Here is a 25,519-nt window from a genome sequence, read left to right as displayed (position 1 = left end):
ATGAAAGGACAAGGACACAGAAAAACAATTCACTAGATAACTCCCTCAAAGACCAGACAGCCTACAATCAATCAGGGGACCTTTCCTATGGCCAAAGAAATAAAGGAACTCACTACCATAAATGGAAATCAAGGAGAAACAGCAGGGGGCCCTTTTGATAGTTCCATAACTAGGAAAAATGGAATGCTATTTCCGTGCAAACCAGACAGAAACCTACCGTATTCACTGAAGATTATAAAAGAAGACTGCAATACAGCCACACTGCCATTTGTTGAAGAAAAGATGGGTTTTCTGAACTGGCTGCTCCCACAATCACTGCAGGGGTGATTCTTTTGTCCTCTGGGAAGTAACATTCGGAGGTTTGACCATTAATTAAAAGAGTTTAAAAATTCAGGAAAGGTTCACCTTTGAATCTTTTTACAAAATTTAGAGTACCTCTGAGTCAGCAAGAGATGCAACAAATCAAGCTTAGTGTGGAAAGAGCATATTTACTTTGGAGGTATGGGATGTAGTTAAGTTATAAAGGTTACAGGTTGAGATTCATTATAATGTTCAGTCAAGCATGAGCACCCTATCTTCAAGTACCACCTGCTGGTCAGAAGACAGAATACCAGAACTGCTGACGGCCTCGGAAGAGACACAGCATTCTGCCATTCTAGTTAGAGGACAGTTTGTGGAGGGACAGAGGGAAATGTTAGTCCAGAATGGGTCACCAGCCAGCCACACAGTAAACAGAGTCCTGGAAAATATCATCATCACATCTCTTCTTGATAGCAGAAAAAAAATGTAACTTACTTTTTTATTATACTCATGTAAATTAAGAATCTGTCTTATATGTGCACACACCTATAAGCACAAAATTATCTTTAGTGATAAACATGCAAATTCAGACACAGACTAATAAATCAACTGCTAAATCATAGCATAAGAACCAGGATCCAGTTGTTACTAGTTAGCCTACTTATCAAACCCTTGGTTTACACTCTTTAATTTGTTATAAATGTGATTTTATGATTCTTCTTTTTTCTATTTATTACTTCATCAATGGATGTTAGAGGGCAACACATCTCTGGTAACTTAATCAGAGAGATTACTAACACAGCTGGTTAATTTCTTCCTTGGAAATTTAGTTCCATTCAAACACATCTCTACATCTATAAGGCTCTATGCACTTCTAATTCTCACATGATTCAGGAATTATTCTTGAGACTGTAAATATTACTAAACACACCCAGCATGCTGGCTCTCTTCTGAGGTAATCCCGCTCTGCTATACTTCCTTCCAAATTGCCTTATTTTTCCTGCCAGCCCCTTCGCACAAGTCTCCCTACATCCTATCCTCAAACCTAGTCCCCTTCGCAAAACTAGACTTCCTGAGTGCAGAACAGATAGTCTTTGCCTGCTCCCTCCATTGAAGGGTGAACTGTATAAAGACGACAAAGTTTTAACATTTTAAAACATCAAATCAAATCTTCCTATTCAAAAAGTCAAGAGGAAATTTTTTCAGTAGTTTCATAAGGCTGAGATCACCCCTAACCTGCTTCTGTGGATAACTGAAACAAACCACAATTTAAAGGATTGAAAAGGGTGTAAATCAAACCTTGCTTAATCTACCCTTTGCTAATATACAATTGACATAATTTGCACACAGAAATGGGAAGTGTCTTCTCTACTCAATGATTTAGGGCTCAAATCAATCTAGCTCCCATTGCCATTCACTTTAATGGGACTCTGAGCAGGATCAGACCTTTGACAGAGTGCAATAGTGAAAGTCTGAATATTGACTTCTTTATTTCTACCAGACATACTACAGTGTATTTACTAACGCGCGAGAAAAAAATCCCCAATAAAATTTACATCCACCATTGTTTAACGTAAGTCGTATTTTGTGACAAAGTTTCCATTAATTTTTTCAAGCTCTTTCTCTAGCTGGCAAAACTCAGTATGTTGCAGTGGGCATCTTATTTACTAGTGCAAATTAGTGAAGTTCTGCTGCAATTGCCTTCTTCTGAGCTTAAAGCAGTGACACATCTGCATTATTTGTGTAATGAAACCCAGCGAGAGATTTCAGATGTTGCAACAATCAAATAGCCAGAGTTCAAACAGCTTACAGCTATTATCTGAAACCAGTGAATGATATATTGCCCTCCTGATGGTATGTTGACATTCCTCAATTATCCAACATCTTTCATAGGCATTTTAATGCTGGTAACAAATGCAGAGCAACCGATACTGCACAACCGATACAGGGTGTGTGTTTTCTTTCATGATACAACAGGATCCTCTGTGTTACTCTTAGTGGAATAATAATAAATGTAATTATGATCTGCACAGAACAGTTACTGAAGGAAAATGGTCCATCAAGGCACAGCACAGACCTGCAACAAGTACAAAGGTTAAACTGCAGATAACAGTACTTAACATTAGCAAAAGATGAAAACGTACCTCTCAGCAAGTGCTTGATTAGGAGTGCTTTTCACAGACAGCAGCTCTTCTTCCAGCCTCTTTCTTTCGGCTTCCAGGTGCTCTAGCTCATCTTGAGTGCGTTTGCGCGGTGTGACAAATTGCAGTTCTTTTAAAAGCTCTTCCTTTTCATTGATCAGCATCAGTTTTTCCTTCTCAATATCCAGTGCTCCAGGCCAGGTCTCACTATCTAATTTAGATAGTTCAATCTTTAAGTTTGCCATGCTAAAACAAAAGAGATACATGTATTTGGGTCTGGCATACTGAACAGTTCCAAAGAATTGGGAGTGCAAAATGGAGACTTTATAACTACCAACAAAGGTGCGTGACATGTACATACCAGGATATAGATTTTGCACAAAAAGTTATGCTTACAATTAATGTTGCTTCACGAAAAAGGAGTTTTCACACTGCATCAGATCAGTAGCCTGTATTTGTACCAGATGCATCAGAAGGTACAACGAACCCCATTCCTTGCCAATATGGGGAAGTTTCTTTCAAACACCAGGCAGTTAATGACTGGCTTATGCCCCAAAATGTGCTCCCTTACACATTTATTTTTTTTTAATTCATATATGGAGGCATACTAAAATGTGAAGATTTATGTATTTAAAATGTGAACCTCTTTCTCCTAAAGTCCAAACGCTGACTTAAAAATACAGTTTACGGCTAGAATGTTTTAAAAACATCAGTCTGCTGACACTGTAGAAGCACTGGGTAGACCATGGAACCAAGAGAGGTACCCAGCTACCCTAAAGTGCTAGAGGCTGGTTGAATTGCAGTAATGGAATATTTGTACAACTTTGTGACATAACGAGCGTGATATCTGGGCACAAACTCTAGTGGCAAATAGATGAATGAGTCTCAAAGGATGAAGGAAGTCTTATCACCCTTCTGAAAGGTAAAGTACCATTAACAGTTGCAAGCAAAAAGGAAAGGGAGATAACATTTTAAAGGCTGGGTGAATTGTCAGAGGTGCTAGACTGCAAGTCTTCTGCTTATTGACAGAACAGATATACTGTAGTATGTCTAAGGGCGGGTCGAAGCTTCCCAACATTATCCGGCTAACATGACTCAACCCTGACTAGGAAGGACTACTTCTAGTAGCTCCCTCTCCATAACCATTCAGTCCTCAACCTCTCTGCTGAAACTAACGGGCACAAATTTGTATTGTGGCTTTTCATTACATAGATACAGAAGCCCACTGGGAGCTTCAAAGACCATCAAACTTACATCACATGGACCACATAATTACTGGATGGGAACTTTCAGTAACTACCAACATGAGCTGGATTTCAACAGACCACCTAGTTCAAAAGCTGTTTATCTCACCCATTAACATTTCCCAGAGCCATTCAGCACCTCTCCTCTTCTAGACTGGGAGAAGGTCAGAGCAAGGGAAGGTGAGAGAGAAGCACATTGCAGGATAGCTCAGGGTAAGAAGCAGTGAGTGTCTTGTCATTGTTAAATAAATGTGGGTCAGATCCTCAGCTGGTGTATCAGTGTAACTACACTGACTTCAATGCCAATTTACATCATCTGAGGATCTGGCCCATATAATATTTCACAAACAAGAGTAAATTTGTTATTCACAATCTCTCTGCAGTCTGGAAAGACCCAACATCAGCTGTTCTTTAGCTTCAACCAGAAAAGCCATAAACAACTGCCTCGATGTACTGGAAAATTAATAATCAAAATGCTAAATAAGCATGATATTATTAGCGTCACTGATCACAAAAAACAGGTCTCTCAATAACCTGTCCGCCCCATTACTTAATTCAGAAATCAGAAGGACAAACGTGGTTGAATCACAAACTGAGATCTTGGAGATTTCCTCCCCACTCCAACCTCTATACCAGCAGCTTAAAAAAACCCCACAAGTGAGAAGCATGATATTTTATAAAACAACAATGAAACCAAAGTTGAACACAGTACTTTAAGCTGCAGTACGAAGTCAGTAACCAAACAACTGGGGAGACTGAAAAAATAAACTGTTTAATTTATACGTAAACATATTTTGGAGCTGCTCAATATATCAATTATTTATATTTAACATTCTGTTAGGGAGGAGAGACTTGTAGGGAAACCAACTGATTGGTTTCACATTGAGAATGGGATGTAGAGACTTTCATCTCCAAGTCACTGGTTCAAATCTAGCTAACCTTGGTCGTGTCTGAAAATAGATGCTGCTGACAGCTGTTTAATGGCTTATGGGATGAGTTGGTGGTCTCAGAGCTTTCTCTGATGTAGCCAGCTATCCACTATCATAATTGGCACCTTGTTAACCGTCTCATCAGAGGGGAAAGGGATTAAATGGACATGAAAACTGAATTACCCTCTCACCCTCTGAGGCATTCCCCACTTAACCGGGTCAAGGCACATTAGTAAGAGCTTCACCACAGATAGCATTGCTCATGCAGTACCTGCCCTCTGTAAATAAAGATTCAAAGCCGGGCCCAATTTGTGAGCACCAAAATTCACTTGAAGCATTGTACAATAGTTTAAAAGTGTTTATCTGCTGTAGTTGAGGCCAGTAAAGCTGACTTTTTGTAGCAACATCTGAGTTTGTCCCACAGGATTTGCTGTTTTCCCTAAATGCCCAAGTGTATTTAAAGCCAAAGTTCCATCTGTTTAAGAGAGATTTTTCTGGCTAAACAATATGAATTAATTAATTTAATTAAAAAAAAAAAGCAAGTAGCCTTTTGAAAAAGAAAATATTTTCTTATACTTTCCAAATTGGGAAACCCATTTGAAAAAGTGTTTTTTCCCTTGCTTGACTCTTCTAATACAAGACAAGTGAATCTCACACATTTGACACTTCAGAAAGAAGGGTCATACTTACTACTTTTATAATAATGATTATGGCTACAGTAATTGGCATGGGAGATGCTGTGATATGATTATGCATTGAGACTGAGGACAAACTGGTTACCTTCGTTCATTATTTCAAGATACAGGAATTTTATCAAAAGCATTCTCTAGTCACTGATAAAACCAGAATGTCCCTTCCCTTAAAAGGAAGCCTTTAAATGTGTTCTGTCTTTCAATTAAAATGACATTACTAAAATGTTCTAGTTATAAAGAAGAAATACTTGGAAGTTCAAAGTTAAGGTTTCATAAAAACCTTAAATCTGACCCAAATCCCATATGTAATGGAGGAGAGAGCTAGATCTGATGGTGCAGTATTATGTATTCGTATTAACATATACTTTATACGGTGGGTTTGGTAGACTGACGCAGTCAGTGTTTTTGGTCTACATGGATAGAGAGAAGATGTGAGATGCCGTGTTTCTTGACACCAACACATCGTTGAAATGGAGGACGGCATATGTTTAAATTAACGGTCCTTATGGAAAGGTGCTGTCTGTTAGTATCTACAGTACTGGATGGTAGTTGATGTTATTTACATTATGAACCAGAGCCAAAAAAATCATACAACTTTTGATACTGAGATAACCTCCATAGCCCTGTGTCTTTACATTTTTGCAGACAGTACTGATTTACTGGCAAAACCAAGTATTATGGTCTATATGGGAGATGTGGTTGAGGTACAGTTTCCCAATAAGATGACTAGCTGTTAGGTGCTTATATGGGGAACAATAAAGGTTGTTTGTGTAATCTCCTGCCTTTTACTTTTAAAAAAAGTTACGTTTTAATTTCTAGGACTTCAAATGTCTCCTCTTCCATCCCTGACTGCCAAAGTTATAATGTTCTCATTAAATTGATATCTACTGTGGCAAATTACCGGCACTACTATGATGGGTCTTGCGCTTTCTCTTCTTGGGTGGGGGTTCAGGGCACCGTTTCTTGCCTCTGAACTGGGGTATTAACTGTCCCACTAGTGTCCTAGAGGAGGGGAGTGGACAGGGAGGGACCTGGGCCCGCCCTCTACTCCGGGGCCCAGCCCAGGGGCCCTAGGGATAGCAGTAAACCACTAGAACTAGCGGTTCCCTCCCCTGGGCTACTTCCCTCTCCTGCCCTTCAGCTTCTGCGGCTTCCTGCCGTCTCTCTGCACAAACCAGGTGTCACTTTACCTAGGGTCTTGGTCTTCTTAGCCCACCACAGCACTTCTCCAAACTCTTCTTTGCTTCCCTCCAAACTGCTCTCTGCTCCAACACCAATCCACTCTGTTTCAACTCCTCCAAACTGCTCTTCGCTCCAATGCCAATCCACTCTACTTCAACTCCTCCTCTTGTCTGATTGAAGCAGGGGTTTTTTATCATGTGACTGGCTTCAGGTGCTTTAATTAATTTATAGCAAACTTTCTTCCCTCTACAGGGCATAAGGCTCCCTTCTAACACTCTCCTGCTGCCCTCTGGCCATGCTGTATCACACTACTTACAACTTTAATAGTATCTCAGATCTCATTTTTGTCTGGGAATTTCCTTAGTTCTTTAGAAATTGAAACTTCAATGTGAAAAGCCCCTCTAGGCTTCTGTGTCTCTATAATGAAAGGAAAAAAGTCCCTTCATTGGGTGAGGTTAATAAGATTGGTTTCTGATAAAAGCCTTACTTCAACACACCTATTTTATGAAGAAGTACCAGAAATAGTATCAACATAGCACAACTGGAACACTAGTTACAAGTGACCTATGCACATATTATGTCTAAATAAACATATTTAGACATAATATGCATCTGACGTGCATCTGACAAAGTGGGTATTCACCCACGAAAGCTTATACTCAAATACGTCTGTTAGTCTATAAGGTGCCACAGGACTCTTTGCCGCTTTTACAGATCCAGACTAACATGGCTACCCCTCTGATAAATAGGTATAGTAAATCTCTTCCCAGTGCTACATAATATTTTCTGGTGGTCAAGAAGAATCAAGTGCAACCGACAATTTAGGACAACTCTGCCCTGCAAAACCGGTTTACACAGGTGTTGTGGCAGCCTTTAATCAAAATTTCATTACTTTTCTGAGCAGTCACTGCAGCATTTTCTCTGAAGGACATCCCACATTCATCAGTTGTGGAGATATTGATTTCCTTTCTCCCGGGGCAAAGCATTCAAAAGGTTACAATTGGTTAATTTATCCAGGCTCCCAACGGAAATGAGATCATTAAGCCAATCAGAGACTATACTGGAACTCGCACGCTGAGAAGAAGCAACTCTGTAAAACCAAAAAGCCACTTGTGCCATAGTAAACTGAAGCCCTGATCCTGCAGTGGGATGTACATGGGCATAAGGGTTTGCCAGTACTTTCTGTGAGATTGGGAATTAACACTTAATTTACTCCACTTCCTTAATCCTGTGAACTGCAGTCAAATTATTGTATTTCTGTATTGTACGTCTGTATTTTTGTTTCTAAACATGAACTAATATTAAACTAGAACTTGTACTTTATAGTAAGAATAAACCAGTACTCAAGTCTCTGACAGAAGTAAGAAACAGGAGAACAGCCTTGAAATGAATGCATTGGCTGCAATTTGTCCAAAAATACCCTCCACTAGATGTCATGGCATGGCAAGCACAAGATTAGTTGTACTGCTACAGAATGCATTATATGCTGAAACATGTTCCAATTCACATTCTACTTAATTTAACAAAGCAACTAACCCTATTACCTTCTTTTTGCCTCTTCATATTGAAGACTTAGTCTGACTTTTTCAGCTAAATTTGATCTACTTTTCACTCCAATCTGTCGAGAAAAAAAATCAACTTTATTATTATACAAGACACATCCACAACACAAAGCAAATGCATGTACTACAGAAATTACTTACTTAAAATGGAAAACATGCCCAGTAGTAGCAACACAGTCTGCCAACTGTTTTTCAGTACAAGGTCTAATTAATACACTACTCAAATTCATAATGTTTTGTGATTTTTTTCTTCTGTTTATTTTTGTTTTCAACTGCTAAATTGACATTAGGGCCACATTCAGATGTGGTGTAAGCAGCTGTGACACCACTGAAATCCTACTTTGAACCACATTGGTTTCATCCAAAGTTCTGACTTCAATGGAATTCAAAGTAGAACTTCAATGGAATAGCATTTGCTAAAACCACACCTAAGTTACGCCCTGAGGCCATGTCTACACTTATCGGGAATCCACGCTGCTGCGATCGATGCAGTGGGGTCAATTTAGTGGGTCGAGTGAAGACCCGCTAAATTGACCACAGAGCATTCTCCGGTTGACTCTGGTACTCCACCAGAACAAGAAGAGTAAGGTACGTCGATGGGAGAGCGTCTCCCATCAACACAGCACAGAGTAGACACGGCAGTAAGTCGACCTAAGCTACACTGACTCTAGCTATGTTATTCATGTAGCTGGAGTAGCGTAATTTAGGTCGATTTACCAGAGTAGTATAGACAACGCCTATGTCTTGAAAATCTAATACAATCTTTTCTTTATACATTTAGCTCATGAACGCCCAGGAAAATGCCAATGTTTGATAAACATTTCTGAATGCAAACTCATGACAGGTGTCTAGGTTAGCTACATACAGAAGATTTTAATGACAATCACTGAAAGGCTAATTCACCAACTGGTTTTCAGCTGGACAAAAATTAAATTATTAGGTAATTTTGAAATCCTGTTTTTCAAAGAGATCAGCTTTAAACTTAACCTCTATGTTACTTGGCTTTCATAATATGTTTTAAGATAAAACGGCTCATATAAATAAATAAAAAATACTTCCCAGTTATAGAACTGTTCATCTATATTATGTAAGAATTGTTTGATAAAATCAGATTACTATACAAAGGCTTCATGGCAAATTATTTATTTAATTTGAAATAAAAATTCAGATTAAATTTTTAAGGGGAAAGTAAAAAAAAACTTACCCGGTACCGGGGTAGGTAATTTTCCCTTACACCTAGTTACACACACAGCAATAAGAGTAAAGATTCCAATCCCATCAACAGCAGCATTCTACCATCATTCTCCCTTTACCCTTGCCAAAATAAAAAGGACTTACATCGCCAGAAATGTCTGTCTGAGACCCTGCATCCAGAGTCTGTCTAGAGAGAGACAAATGAGAGTTTACAGAGCTGGACCTCAAATCTGGTTCAGATCTCCCAACGGTCTGGTCAACGTGAAATCGCTCTCTCAACTTTGCAAGGCTCTGAAATCAGAGAATGCTTTACTATTACATCTTCGCACTTCAGGAACATTTCACCACTGCTACATATCAATGTATAGTTTAAGCACTATAGTGTGAAGCTTATTTCCTCATTCAGCTCCAGATTAGACCTGGGGAGGTGTACAGTTGAGTGTCTCTCTTCCTTTTACATGTCCACTCAGGCTGCATTCAGATGAATGCCAGGACTGCATAAGCCTAGTACCACCTGCCACCGCAAAAGTTCCAAGAGAAGAATCAGAGCCTTGACCTCATGTCCTTTTTGCACCAGCCAGCACAGCTGGCCAGCTGCAGAGGGGAATGCATGGGAGACCCCTTAAGAAAGCTGTTTCTAAAAGGCACAATAGAGTCTTCAGGAGCAGAAGGACCACAATGTAATCTGAAAAGGATCCCATACATAAATTGTATCTGAGACATTTAATCAAAAATCCCAAAAGAATAAACATTCAGTTTTCATTTAGCACTAAGTTATCCAGCCATCCAAATAGCTCTACTGGTTTATTTATACCCAGAAACACATCTCCATTATAAAGCTGCTCAAGATGAAGTATGCTGTCTTTGGGGAAGACACTACATCTTCCCCTGTACTTGGAATACCTTGAGAAGATTTTGTGGACTACTTCAATATAAATAATAAATGGTCTTTTCTGTTTTTATAGATGGAGAAACTGAGTCTTGAAGAGGGTGATTTGCTCAAGGTCACACAGCAAGAGAGAGGCAGAAACAAGAATAGAACCACGGTCTCCTGATTCCAGTCCCAACCTATGAAACTAGTTTGCTTATATTGGCAAATTACTGTTCAGGCAGTGCCATGAATTAAACAAATTTGTCCATCGAACTTCATGGCACAATACACAGTAAAGTTCAGTGATCTGCTGGACAGGATGAAATAAAGGAAAGAGAGCTCTGTTATCTTTCAACCCTTTGTATTCCATATGCAGATGGAAAGTCAACCTTTCCATGTCCTAATATTTTATAAAGAATTGCTGATCCAAGTAAACAGTGTAACCATTTCAAAATAAAAAGGCAGAAAATGCTAATTTAATCTTGGACCTTGCATTCACAACAGGTTCATTTTTATAATATTAAATCAAATCAATATATGACACAAATGCAGAAGATAAAAAGATAATAAATCAAATGCTTAAGACAAGTAGACTTCTCAGACAAAGTAAAGGGTACATTATGACCCTTTGTGTAATGACAAGAAAGACGCTTTTGTTGTTATTGTTAAGTGAGTCAACTAACTGACTAATTAGCTACTTATGCCAAAACATGTTTTCCGGAATGGGTATAGTGGAAGTTAGACTCAGGGTGAAATCCTGGCTCCACCGAAATCAACAGCAAGACTTCCATTGACTTTAATGTGGCCAGGATTTCCCCCAGGTTTCTTAAGTACAGGAGGAAAAATATTTAACATGCATTCTCTCTCTCTCTCTCTGAGCTATGATTTGTATGGTTAATGCTTGGCTCTTTTAAAGCGATTACCACCACAGGAACTTCTGGTCAGAGCCAGGATATTTATGTTCTCGTCCTGACGCTGCCAGCAACTTGCTGTGTGACCGTGGGCAAATCATGTAATCTTTAAATGCCTCAGTTTCTTCATCTAAGTTGGTATATGTAGTGTTGCAAAATTATTTGAGTTCCTCTGATTAAAGACATTGTACAAGTGAAGAGTAGTTACCACCACTAAATCAGGTTAGGATTTAAAAAAAAATTGTTATCTTGAGGGGTTGATGTCAATCAATCAGTACAAATACCTGCATTAAATCTTGTTTTTCTCTTTCTCCTGAGCTTATGGCCTTTCTGATAGACTTCAGCTCGCTCAGAATGGCTTTGGCTTCACTCAGTTCATACCCACTCTGACCTCCAGACATTTTTTGATCAATTCTGTAAAAAGACAGATTGGGAATGCTTGACACAGAAAAGAAAACAATGATCCTTGCTGGTCCATTTTAGGAACAGTTCATTTCTAGAGAATGGGGGATGAGACAGACAGCTTCCTTATTTAAATAACTACTTACCTTAACAGAAAAAGGGAAAGGAAGTTTTCATTAAAATGTTTATCATGTAAGCCTTAGTTTATGCACTGAAAAAAAAAATCAATCCATCCCACATCCAGTTCCAAGCTGGAGAGTTTCTATAGCTATGTACCCATTAGACAAATTTGGGAAAAAATGCCCAGTGGCACCACCAATTCAGCAATAGCACTGGAATCCTCAGTGCAGACAAGACTTCAGCAGCAAGGTTAATGACTCAACAGTAAAGAGATCAGAAGCTGTTGGAGTCTTCTATAAAAGTAGGACGCCTGCAGATATTAACATGAATACAGCTGAACTGGTGGTAGCACTGATGACATTTTTTTTCTAAATTCTGTTAGTGTAGACACAGCCTTTGGGTGCAATTTAAATAAAATACTAACTTTGAATATTTAATTGTGGGGAGGGAGGGGAAGGAATTATGAATTCTTGCTGCTGTCAATGATCACAGTATAGTCTGAATTTTTTGTTTTGTTACTTTACACACTCCCGCTCATCTCCCCCACATATCCAGATCCATGCTGTGGCACTTTGACAGGTAAGCAGAAAACAACAGCACCAAGCTTGGCTCAGCGTCCCTTGATCCATCCTATTCTTAGGCATTCTATGGTTAACAGCAGCAGTTCTGTTCACACAGACAATCTCCAGGCTCTCTTTTACCCACAGAATCTCTGGAGAATTGACATCATATGCCATATAGTAGGTAATTTACAGAGTAAACAATTCTTGGAATATCAATGATTTTTAAAAGTTGGTGGGGTTTTTTTTGTTTATTTTCATTTTAGATGTTTACTCCGTAGAACATAAAGACAAAAAGTATTTCATCTGGTCTTGCCATGTTTACTTTAACAAGTGCCATTTATAAACACATTTCTCCTATCTAGTACTATTTTACTGAATATTTCATAGTATTGTGCAAACTATTACAGCTGTGCCTTGCAGAATTTAAACAGAAACAGGCATCTTCACAAAGATCAGCACCTAGTAGAGAATACATTTTTATGCAATTCATTTTCTGCTTCTTTCATCGTCCACCATCTTCACTTGAAGATGTTAATCTTGTGAGTGAGGAATGCATAAACACTTCCATGATCAGAAGTCATACTGAGCATCCAGTGCATGCACAGTTACTTACAAGAATACTTATATTAGAGAACTATATTTTTCCCTCTGACTTTGGACATTAAGATCCAGTTTTCAAAAGTAGGTGCTAGAATTGCAGCCATAATTTTTCATGTTCAAGATTTTGTGTAAGGAACTGCATTTGTACAAGTTTAAAATTACTTAGACAAGTTAGAGGTCTTCAAGCCACCAGGGCCTGATGAAATGCATCCTAGAATACTCAAGAAGCTGACTGGGGAGATATCTGAGCCATTAGCGATTATCTTTGAAAAGTCATGGAAGATGGGAGACATTCCAGAAGACTAGAAAAAGGCAAATATAGCGCCAACCTATAAAAAGGGAAATAAGTACAACCCAGGGAATTACAGACCCGTCAGCTTAATTTCTGTACCCAGAAAGATAAATCGAGCAAATAATAAAGCAATCAATTTGCAAACATCTAGAAGATAATAAGGTGATAAGTAACAGTCAGCATGGATTTGTCAAGAAAAAATCGTGTCAAAGCAACCTGACAGCTTTCTCTGACAGATTAACAAGCCTTGCTAATGGGGGGAAGCAGTAGACGTGGCACATCTTGACTTTAGTAAAGCTTTTGATACTGTCTCGTATGACCTTCTCATAAACAAACTAGGCAAAAGAAACCTAGAAGGAGCTACTATAAGGTGGGTGCATAACTGATTGGAAAACCGTTCACAGAGAGTAGTCATCAGTGGTTCACAGTCATGCTGGAAGGGCATAACGAGTGGGGCCCTGCAGGGATCAGTTCTTGGTCCGGTTCTGTTCAATATCTTCATCAATGATTTAGATAATGGCAAGGAGAGTACACTTATAAAGTTTGCGGACGATACCAATCTGGGACGGGTTGCAAGTGCTTTGGAGGATAGGAGTATAATTCAAAATAATCTGGATAAATGCAAAGAACTCCTCTTAGGAAGGAACAATCAGTTGCATACATACACAATGGGAAATGACTGCCTAAGAAGGAGTACTGTGCAAAGGGATCTGGGGGTCATAGTGGACCACAAGCTAAATATGAGTCAATAGTATAACACTGTTGCAAAAAAGGCAAACATCATTCTGGGATGTATTGGCAGGAGTGTTGTAAGCAACACACGAGAAGTAATTCTTCCGCTTTACTCCGTGCCCACTGGAGTATTGTGTCCTAGTATTGTGTATTAGGCCTCAGCTGGAGTATTGTGTCCAGTTCTGGGCACCACATTTCAGGAAAGATGTAGACAAATTGGAGAAAGTCCAGAGAAGAGCAAGAATAATGATTTAAAGGTCTAGTAAACATGACCTATAAGGGAAGATTGAAAAAATTGGGTTTGTGTAGTCTGGAAAAGAGAAGACTGAGAGGAGACATGGTAACAGTTTTCAAGTACATAAAAGGTTGTTAGGATGAGGAGGGAAAAAAATTGTTCCTCTTTACCTCTGAGGACAGGACAAGAAGCAATAGGCTTATGTTGCAGCAAGGGAGGTTTCGGGTGGACATTAGGAAAAACTCTCCATCACTGGAGATTTTTAAGAGCAGGTTAAACAAATACCTGTCAGGGATGGTCTAGATAATACTTAGTCCTGCCATGAGCGCAGGGGACTGAACTAGATGACCTCTTGAGGTCCCGTCCAGTCCTATGATTCTAAGCAAATCGGCTATGTGTGTGCAGAAATGTAGTCTGCACACACAAATCTAAGTTTTTGTCCCCCATGTGAAAACGTTTGGTAATGAAAAAAAAAAACAAAACCAGTGCCAACGATTATAAATGCTGGAATAAGGTAGACCATATTTTCTGAAAGGATTGCCAAAGCCAAATATTCAGTTTTATCCGCAAGTGCTGCACAAATTGTTTAATTGACAGCTGTGTGCATAACACATTCTGCACAGAAACTTGGGTGTATCTTTTTGAAAATTTTGTTCCGTAGCTGTAAACAAAAGATGAATACCCACAGCAAACCAAACATGACATTTACCTTTTGACTCATTTTTATTTCACAGCAGAAAAATGCTCTTTTTGTCCAGAGCACTTACACCATAAAACAAAGGCAGTTATCACACATGGAAATTGCAATGGGTGCACATTACAGAAGTGGAAATATATGTTTGTTTTGGCCCAACCTAGTTATTAGCCCACATGATTCGAATACAGTGCCACAGCACTGAGACCATAACCCAACAGAGAGGTGATGGAAGAATAGGCTTTAGAAATAAAGATAAGAGCTTGTGAAACATTTCCACTCAGCACTCGTTTTATACAGACAAAATAAACTGGGTTCCAATTTACATCAGAAACTCTTATGAGCAGGGGGACATTTACTGCCAGTTGTCACTTGACTTTTCATGAATTACCTCATTTCTAAGGTCAAATAGCTATAGGACATGCCATAATGAGTGGTCAGGTAATAAACTGCATGCTGCTTAATAGAATGATGTGCCACATTCAAACTGCAACTTCTTTATTCTGTATATAATTAAGATGGACATGAAGAGTCTCGGACACATAAAATATTCTGTCTTCCTGTTTTAAATTAATGGATTAGTGCTGTTCAGAAGGGACTGCCTGAATTTCTACAACAAATGTCCATTGTTTTCCTGTGGTATGCTGCTGACAGTTTCTCAAACATGCTTTGGAGTCCTATCAGAATTACTTGCAAGCAAACTGCTTTAAAACAATACTTCATTGTTGCATTAATATAATAAAGCCAGCATGCTTGGCTAACCTTTAATCCAGAGACAGTGGCATGAGTTTTTATTACTTTAAGCTTCAGAATTTTTTTTATTTTTTTTTTAAAGTGCCCCTCCAGTGAAGTTTAATTTATAGTTAAATAAATCCAGGCAATTATCTTTTCCCTTTCCCTCCTCTCATCCTATTATAGATTTAAATAATTAATATCTCATTTTTATTCACAATTAAAGAGTTCAAGGAGCTGATATTATGAGCTGCTGAATGCCTTCCACTCCCACTTTGACTTTGGTCTCTATATGCCAACACGAAGGAAAATAATTTAGTTTCTCTTTAGAGCTACATCCCCATCCTTTGTTCTCATCGCACTATGACTGAAGCAGCAACAGTTGTGTTCACTTTTTTTTGCTAGCAGTTTCCTGAACCAGGAATTTCTTCCATCTCAGAGAATCAGGTTGTGTAAAAGTGTTCTATTAAACTACACAGGACGTAGTTTATAGTATGTTTTAGTTAAAACAAGTTAAGATACCTTTGGAGAATAAGCCACAACGATAGCCTGACACTGCACAGGGGAGCAGAGAGATCTAGGTTCAATTCTCAGCTCTTCCAGTTTGTGTGTGAACTTAAACAAGTCACACTCTCTGTGCCTCAGTTCACTATCAGTGAACGAGGGATAATAATTCTCTTCTCCAGTGCCTTTGTAAGTTCTTCAGGACAAAGACTATCTATTATTATGTGACTGTCCTGTATTCAGAGCAGAGGTGAAACTAAGCCGGTTCGGTCCAGTATGCCATGCCGCACCGGACCAACTTCCGCAGGCTGGCGATTTAAAGAGCCCAGGGCTCCGTGCAGCAGCTGGAGCCCTGGGCCCTTTAAATTGCCGACCAAACCCTGCTGCTGGAGCCCTGGGGTAGCGGCATCAGAGATTTAAAGGGCCCGGAGTTCCACTGCAGTAGCAGCGGCTGGAGCCCTGGGCCCTTTAAATTGCCCCGGAGCCCCCAGCCGCCTCTGCATCTGTTAGCTCCAGGGGTGATTTAAAGGCCCTGGGTCTCCCAGCCGCAGCCAGAGCCCCAGGGCCTTTAAATCTTGATTTAAAGGGCCTGGGTATTTAAAGGCCCTGCCTCTTCCGGTTGAGGCCACGCCCCCTGCTTAGGACTCCGGCGTCCTGGTAAGTCCTTTAAATTATTTTCACCCCTAACTCAGAGCCATAGGATCCCTGGTTTCAGTCGGGACCATTAAGTATTACCATAATACAAATAATGGTATTAATAAAATGCTATTCAGACTAGACAGGAAAAACGTGTTTGTTAGCAAGGTGACAGCTACAGTATGTACCGGGTCACAACATGCTGTCAGTTTCTTTAGTAATAGTTCTAAGCAATGCTTAGTCACTTAGGGCCTGACCTGCAGGAGTGAAGCACAGCCGCCAGTGCTCCGAGCCTCTGAAAACCAGGCTGTTACCGCTCGACTATGCAAGGTGCTGAGCATCCTCAACTCCCATGGAATTAAATCAACTCCTTGCAGTATGAGACCTTTAGAGCCCATCAGGCAGCTCAGAAGTTGCACTATTTTATTTACTGATGCAATCTATGGCTGAGGCCTTGCTAACCTACACGTTAACATGTTTTCCAATTACTGCTATACATTTCCATGACACATACAAAGTTGCATTGTTTTCCTGTGCATGGTACTAGCCTAACTATGCCACTTCCTGCTCCTAGGTAGTTTATAGAGCTGTTTTAGAGTATGGTTATTAACTCGCTTCTCCTCATTTTGTCTTATTGTCTGGTGATCCTCCAAAAACCTTAGCAGCTGTAATTATAGCTGCTGTCTCTGCTCTGCTCTGAGTTGATATGGAAACATTCCCAGACAAGGTGGCAGTATAGTGCTGTGAGTAACTGCGAACAAGTAGTTACAATTTAACACACTTGAGGGAGTGCAGGAAGTTAATCTGCTAAGTAGCTGTGTTGAAGCCGGCATGGAAGGCTTCGTTCATAACAACAGACTTTCCTGCATGTACATACACCTTTAGCTAGCAGCTGGAAACTCCTGACCAACCAGTAGTGAGTTCCACCAGGGGTAAAACTGGCAGACATTTTGAACATCAGTCAGATCCAGCCCAAGTCTGCAGGGAGAAGATAGAGCTGCTAGGGGTAACCCAGGCTGAGTCTGTGGTCTCAGTGTCTGAGGCTGAGTCTGAGTCTCGATACAGTTTTTTGTAATTTTATAGAAGTCAGTGGAATTGAGGCTGGGAAAAAACCACAAAGTAGACTGGAGGTCCAATGTCTCAGTGAAGTGTGTTACATAATTGAACCAAAGACACCATGTGTACCTAACAGCTACAGTAACGGTCAGTTTTTCTCATCTGAAATTGTTTCAACATCCACAATACTGAGCAGGTACACAACTGGTTATGTGGTGCAACTGGATGTTTTATCAATATAATACCCAGGATGAGCCCACGTGAAAGCAGAAGTCCCAATCCTTGTATTTATTTTATAAAGGTGTAAACATATATATTTTAGGGTTTAGACCCCGTGTAACATTCTTGACTTTAAAGGAAAATAACACATCGCTAGTTAGTGAGGTTAGTCTAGCCAGGAGCACTTCCACTGACTAAAGTCAGGCATTGTGGGACACTGACAGCTGGAGCCCTGAAACCCTCTGGCTGACATCCTCAGCCGTAGGCATGGGGCTCACAGAGGTTTCCCCCGTCTCCAGCTGTTAGGCTCACCACTGGGATACCCCAACCTGACAGCCCGAGCTGTCAGCAGGGTACCGGGTTCATATCTGTGAGCCGGAGCAGGCTGCAATTTCACAGCAGGAAGCCTAGCAGCAGCGAAATTGCCATTTTTGTCTGTTTCCTAGCTACTATAATTTCATGTTTAGACTCCGGCAGGGGCCTCACAGCTGGAGATCCCCCAGCTTCCGACCCCTGCAATCCCTCACTGGGAGGCGGCAGCAGGAGGAGTGAGCCTACACTCCCTGACAGCTCAGGCTGCCAGTGCCCAATATAACAGCTGATATAAGTAACCCCATGTCTACAGAGACACAGTGTTGCCCTAACTACATCGACATAAGCACTATACCTCTCGTGGAGGTGGAGTTATGTCGGTGCAGTGGGCCGCTTACTTCAGTGGAAGCAGCACTATAGTGGAGACGCTGACATAATTAGGTCAACGTAAGCTGCCTTACAGCAACCAAACTCTGTAGTGTAGATCAAGCCTGAGAAGATTCATGGTGCAGGGCTCAAGAGTGATCAGTTTAAAAAGGCGAGATCTCCCTTAACTCCCAAAACTGCAACTCATTTTGATCTTTTCTCTGCTGTGCACTGTTCATACCTCCTTATAGTAGCAGACCTCTCTCTCCATTCCAGCTGAAGGGGCAGCCAGGATCTAACTGCACTTCTTATGGGACTTACGACAAAGCCTCCTTCCCACCCTCTTCCAACACTCTCTGGTGTAATGGGCAAGTTATATATGCGATGGAACTTGTTTTACTGATTTTTTTTTTTTTACTCCCAAAGCAGGTTTGTGGTTTCTATCGATTCTCTGGAGCCTAATAAAAAAAGCTTTAGCCCTTTGGAAACAGTTTATTTTTGGTGGATTCTTTCCAGCCATTTTCTTATTCCTAGTCTTTTCACTGCAAATCTGTGCAATCATAATTGTATTCGGTTTAGCCTAACAAGTAGAATGAATTATTTAAGTTAATTTCAATTATTTTCTTATACTTACTGTTGCAATGTTTCAAAGCCCTGTTCTTTATAGAGCAGTTCTTGCTTCATATGAAAGAGCTCCCTCTTCAGCTTCTTAACCTTTTGTGTGAAATCAAAGCAAGAATTAGAAAATTCCTCTTTTTAAATAGTGTAACACATGGTTTCCAACAATTAATACAGACTCTACATTAGATCAGAAAAAAAGGTAAATTGCTGTGTGTGATGCTTTTTAGCAGTTATATAAAAAAAAGGCATTCTGTTATCCTCTTGATGTCTGTGTGCAATTTACCTCTGTGTTAAAGGGACAACATCAGATTAAAACACATTTCTTATTAGCATTGACACTAGGTTACTAAACCTGAGAGAATTTTAAAATGTAATTTACTTTTCTCCAGTTAAGCATGCATGGTAACTATTTTAGAGAGCCAGTCAGATTTTTTTAAGTTTTCTATTATAATATTTTCACTTGGTCATTCCAAGAAGCTCTCAGCTGGTTATATTTCAATAGAGTCAGAAGAGAAAGTGTTCCTAGTCTCCTCATGAACTGTTCCTTTTTATAAAACTAGTATGTTGGCTTGTCTGTTTAGGCTGTTTGTTTACTTTTTGCATTTCACTCAGCCTGGAAACAAGAACAGAATAGTCAATTTCACTTTTGTTTCTAAACAAATCAGTTTCTAGATTCTCAATCACAAGGCTGGTCTGTTTTGGCTACAAACGCATACACACCAACTATATTTATTTAGGAGGAACATTTGAGGAGAACACTTTTCCTACTCTAACCAAAAAAAAAAAAAAATCTCCTCAGTCCAATGGGGATTAAAGGAATATTCCTATTTTTTCACCCTAATGTTGCTATTTCAAATACAGACAGATTGGGATGTGCCATCCAAAAATGTCTGTCAGTGACAACAAAAAGCTCTGTTGGAACGGTTTTTAAATGTCATGTCAAAACTTTTCAAATAAACTAAACTTAACTGTGGAGGCCAGCTATGGGACAGTGTCCCTTTAAAGTAAGTAATAATTACTTAACACATTACAGATGTCATTGTGGCAGTAATACCCACATGAAATTGTGGAGTCTTGTGATAAATTGCACTTATGACACCTCTGACAGCCTTACTTCCACTCTGCACACTAGCCAATCTGCCTTGGGACTACTTTTAACTTTTTAAAAAATTGTTATTTGAAAATGAAAACCCTGCCAAATATTTCCTACCTTCCCCTGCCATGATGGACTTTAAGCTTCAATATTACATTTGCCAGAAGCCCAGGATATACAATATTCAGTCTTGCACCAGTGACCAGTTTAAGGTTCAATATACAAATCAGAAGGGCTAGAAATCAGTGCTGTCTCATTTGGAAAATGGAGCTTCTCCCCTTTCCAGTGAAACACACAGCACTTGCTCCCAGCCCTGGAAAGTCATGAGATAGAGGATATTTAAAATTACAACATTATTTTGTATTTATGTGTTATTTATGTAACTTTTAAAGCTTTCAAAAACTGTATTCAATAACATTTCTCTTCTTCATCTACTATGAACCATATAGTTGACTCATAAGCAATATAAAAAAAAAAAACCCATTACATTTTTTGCCCCTCAAAACAGCCTTAATTTTCTTTTCTGTGAAGTGTAGCAAATAGAGTCTGATTCAAAACTCATGAAAATCAATTCTTTCCATTTATTGCAATGGGCTTTGTATCAGGGCAAATAGAATACAGGATGGTTTCATATTAAGGTTTTTTGGCACTCATTAAGTTAGAATGACCTCTATAAATCATGGCTTTAGCACTCATAAGTAGCACAAAAAGAAAAGGAGTACTTGTGGCACCTTAGAGACTAACCAATTTATTTGAGCATAAGCTTTCGGATGCATCCAATGAAGTGAGCTGTAGCTCACGAAAGCTTATGCTCAAATAAATTGGTTAGTCTCTAAGGTGCCACAAGTACTCCTTTTCTTTTTGCGAATACAGACTAATACGGCTGCTACTCTGAAGTAAGTAGCACAGACATCCTAAACTAATGCAGATATAGTCTTTCTATACCACCATTGTCTATTCTTTATATATGGTACCACAGGTAGAGTTGCTGCTTTACAAGGAAAATGAAAAAGACAAGGCCCTTACTCCAAGGAATTTACAATGTGAGATTAGACCGATGTAAGTCACAAGAAGGGTACTGGGAAAGTGGTGGTAGACAAAAGTAGTGGGGTTCGCTTCTTTGCCAGGAGAAAATGGTAAAAACTTGGTTGTGTCAAAATTTCTAGTTACTTTTAATATAATTTTGATGATTAACTATGGGTTTTGTTACAATTACATTTTGAGACCTATCAGTCAGCCAGCTTTTACTCCATTTAATGTGTGCCATGTAAATTTTATATCAAAGGTTTTTTTTTTACTCAAAAATGTCATGCAGTACAAGTCAAACACCTCACAGAAGTCCAAGTACATTACATCAACACTATTACCTTTATCAACCAAACCTGTGTTCACATCAAAAAAGATCTCACATTAGTTTGACAGATCTGTTTTCCCATGGTGACTGACATATAATTATGTTACCCTCCTCTAATTCTCTATTAATCCAGTCCCGTATCAGCTGCTCCATTATCTTGCTTGGAATCATCAGACCGACAGACCTATAATTACCCAGGTCATCCTGTTTACCCTTTTTAAATATTGGTACAAACATTAGCTTTCTGCCAGTTTTCTGGAAATAAATATGGTTAAATGCCTTAGCCATTCCTAAAGGGAGCCATCCACATGTAGAGGCAATCATTTGCCCTCCCCATCATATTTATTTTAGAAGCTCTTGTTCTTCTCCCAACCCTGGCCTTGTTGTCCTGTCAGACTCTCCTACAGGCTTAAATCCCTCTTCCCAGAGGGCTCCCACCTCTTCAAGGGTTCCTGAAACTTGCTGCTGAAATATGTTCTGTAATCTGCTGGCCAGCCACTCCCTAAAAATTAAGTAACTGGCAATAATGAACCTGGTAGAGGAGTGGGAAGGGTGCGCATGATCTGGGAAGCAAATTTACTGCAGTATGGTGTGTGTGTTAAATGTTAATGTGAAAAAATAAGTTAAACGTGATGTCATAATTTTTCCAAATATTGGCTGTTGATAACACTAAATTGTGATTTTGACTACATATAAAGAGGAGACATAACTTTGGGGCTGCTGTAAATGCTGGGAATTGTCCAGCAGGGGACACTGAAAGCTCTATAACTGGCACCCCTTGTGTAAATTCTATGCATACAGAACTATGTATCCTTAGCACCGATTCAAGCACCAAGTTTTGACAAGAGAAAAAATTCAGTACCAAATGGACAACGCAAATTGTCCAAAATGCAGTGTTTGCCACAGTTCACATAACGGAACTCCCTCCTCCTACTTAGATTTTAAATTTATTCTATACCATTTCCCCCTTATTTAAGGTTAATTCATGAGAGTGTAAAATATAAATCAAACTATTTATTTTTCATATTATTAAAAAGATAACCAAATCCAATGCCTATAATATGCAGAAATCTTTTAGTAGTTGTGTACAGAAGCACACTTATGTTCACTACTTTGTATCTGCAGATTAAAACAAGTCCCAAATTATCCTGGTCATTACAACTTTAAAACCAATTCTGCTGTGAGAGCCCCAAAGTTGATTTTAGAAATAAAAGGATCTCATTTTAAATTAAGCACTGGGTGTTGCTCCACATACTAGGCACTTTTAAAGGATTTTCCCCTCTCCTTTCCCAGCTTTCGCCTTTAAAAAGGAATCAATCAATTACTGAATTATTTTCTAGGTGAAATAAATTATGAGGCATATTTAAACCAATGAATATATTTCTCAAAGTTAAGTGTGTTCCCTTTAAAAATTAATTGGATTGATTTTTAGGATGATTTGGCTAACAGTTTAATTAAATGCTTGAGTAGCATTTAGCCAGAATGCTGGGTGGTTTCAATGTCTGGGTGCAAAAGACCTCAATCTGAATCTCTGCTAGCCCAAGCTCAGCACACTGCAGTCACGAACCTTATGAGCAGAATTCCAGTAGAACTAAATTAAGTATTCTTACCCTTAATCTTGTAGTGGAGATTTCCGCCTTCAGAATGTCAGGGTCATATTTTGTGCTGGATGAGGAGCCTGAGAATACTTATTTAAAAAAAAAAAAAAATTTAACTACTTTCAACCATTAAATCTTGAAGAGTTCATTTAGCGCCAAAACTGTGAGGTTAACGTAATAGTGCAGATAAAATAGATATTCATTTTTTAAGGTGTACCTCTTATTACAGTACAGTCAGCATCTCTGTGTGACAATAATTAATGAATTCTCAACACATTTTCGTCTACTTTTGCTAACATCATTTGGGTGAGTTCAAAAATTTAAGGGAGGAGAAACTCTTCCTCTAGGATGGAACCCAAGGCAAGTCCTCATTTCCCCCTGCTTTCAACACCTGGCCACCAATCTTCTAGCTGGGCAGCACACTTTGTTGGGGAGGGAATCTTCAGAGCTCAAGGAGCTCTCACAACAAATAGGTTTTCTGGAAGATGGGTTTATTCAGCTGGCTGAGACTAGGGTTGCCCACTTTCTATTTGCAGAAAACTGAATACCCTTGCCCCACCCTTCCCCAAGGCCCCACCCCCCACTCACTCCATTCCCACTCCCTCTGTTCTTCGCTCTCCCCCACCCTCACTCACTCATTTTCCCCGGGCTGGGGCACAGGGTTGGGATGATGGGGGTGGGGGTGCAGGCTCTGGGGTGCAGGAGGGGGCTCCTGGCTGGGGCTGAGGGGGTTGGAGTGTGGGAGGAGGCTCCAGGATGGGGCCAGGGTGTGGGAGGGGGTATGGGCTTTGGGCTGGGCGTTTTGGCCCCCCTCAGTGGGGGCCAGAAATGAGGGGTTAAGGGTGCAGGAAGGGGCTCTGGGCTGGGGGTGTGGGATGAGGGATTTAGGGTGCAGGGGGGGCTCAGGGCTGGGGCAGGGGGTTGGGGCACCAGAGGGGGTTCAGGTTCTGGGTGGCATTTACCTCAGGCAGCTCCCAAAAAGCTGCAGGTATCTCCCTCTTGCTCCTAGGCAGGGGCATGGCCAGGCAGCTCTGCATGCTGCCCCTGCATACAGGCGTCGCCACTGCAGTTCCCATTGGCCGTGGTTCCTCCCTGGCTGCCCCTACACTTAGGAGCCAGAGGGAGATGCCGGCAGCTTCATGGGAGCCGCACAGAGCCTGCTGTGGGTGGCCAACCAGACTTCTAACATTCCGGTCGAAAACTGGATGCCTGGCAACCCTACAGCCCGAGACCCCCTACTCTTCTCTTCAGGAGTTGAGTTTGCTGCTTTTTAAACACTACCCACCCTAGAGTAAGATATTTGGTCAACCAACCCAAACACAGATCTCTCAAAAACACTATACTGGCCACCAGGTTCCCTCCTTTGTTCTGAGGATTTAAACCAAAATGATCTCACTTATTTTTATTGAGCCCCATGCCTTATATCGGCACATTTTTTGCAAAAATTAAAATAAACTGTTACCAACAGCAAGCAGTGAAATCTACTGCTCCATCTATCATTGCCACCTGTTTACATACTGAGTACCTGGTGGCTGCATGCCAAAAAGGAACAAGTGATCCTGTATCCTTAGAACACCAACCCACCTAATCTAGATTCCAGCAAACCATGTGAAGGAACAGATTCCAGAGCCAAATGCCTGGCCCAAATTTCTGCAGGAGTTCAACTGCATTGGACAGACCAGAGCTTTCTGCAGCAGAACACAGTTGCCTTGAGGAGCAAAAAGTGGAAAGGCTGTCAGAAAAACAGCCAGGGGCCCAAAACACTGAGGACTAATCTTGAATTGCAGAACAAGAGCCATTACAGAACACGATCAAAGGAGTTACAGCGTACACATTTCTAATGTACTTACAGCTTGTACGAGAGCTTGATTTTTCTTTGTAGGCATCATTCAGACGTACATACTCATCCAGGGCAAGTGCCAATCTCTGTTCTTTCACCTGGTACAACTCCTTCTGGGTACTGAGCGCATCCTGCGCTACCATGAGATAGTCTTTTAGCATTCGCTCTTGTTCTTGCCTCCATTGTTTTCGGGGATCTTCTATCTGTGTGGTTTCTTAAAAATATATAGTTTTAAAAGCTTCAGCTTAGTTAAATGAATTAAATTTGCCAAGTGAATAGACTTCAGTGTGCTAGTCACTTTTGGTGTGTCTACAATTTTGGTTTTATTTGTAATTCAGAGTTCTAGTTTAAGTCTAGACGGTAGGGCTAGTCCCTCCACAAAAAGATAAGTCAGGAGGAAGAAGCTGGGAAGCCAGTATAAATAGCCTGGATACTCCACAGTTTCTTCAGTTGGTTTAGCTGTCTCAAAGAAATTAAAAGGGATCCAATGTTGCAGCTTTGGTACTACATGCTTTTTTTTTTTT

At 40.1% G+C, this 25,519-nt stretch overlaps 1 protein-coding gene across 5 annotated transcripts in view; it reads right to left on the bottom strand.

Annotated features, from left to right (window-relative positions):
- Window positions 1-25,519, bottom strand: part of WWC2 (WW and C2 domain containing 2) — a 179,430-nt gene that overhangs the window by 61,464 nt on the left and 92,447 nt on the right. For all 5 annotated transcript variants that reach the window (XM_084627437.1, XM_084627435.1, XM_084627434.1 and 2 more), the window contains 7 exons: window positions 25,006-25,209; window positions 23,168-23,244; window positions 19,124-19,203; window positions 11,311-11,440; window positions 9,389-9,535; window positions 8,033-8,106; window positions 2,445-2,687 (listed from right to left, as the gene is read on the bottom strand). In XM_084627437.1, coding sequence (XP_084483563.1) covers window positions 2,445-2,687; window positions 8,033-8,106; window positions 9,389-9,535; window positions 11,311-11,440; window positions 19,124-19,203; window positions 23,168-23,244; window positions 25,006-25,209 — 955 coding nt within the window. The remainder of the gene's footprint in view (window positions 1-2,444; window positions 2,688-8,032; window positions 8,107-9,388; window positions 9,536-11,310; window positions 11,441-19,123; window positions 19,204-23,167; window positions 23,245-25,005; window positions 25,210-25,519) is intronic.

This window comes from Lepidochelys olivacea, assembly GCF_965140295.1.
Source record: "Lepidochelys olivacea isolate rLepOli2 genome assembly, chromosome: 4".
Classification (NCBI taxonomy): Eukaryota; Metazoa; Chordata; order Testudines; family Cheloniidae; genus Lepidochelys; species Lepidochelys olivacea.
This window is presented reverse-complemented; position numbering and strand designations above follow the sequence as displayed.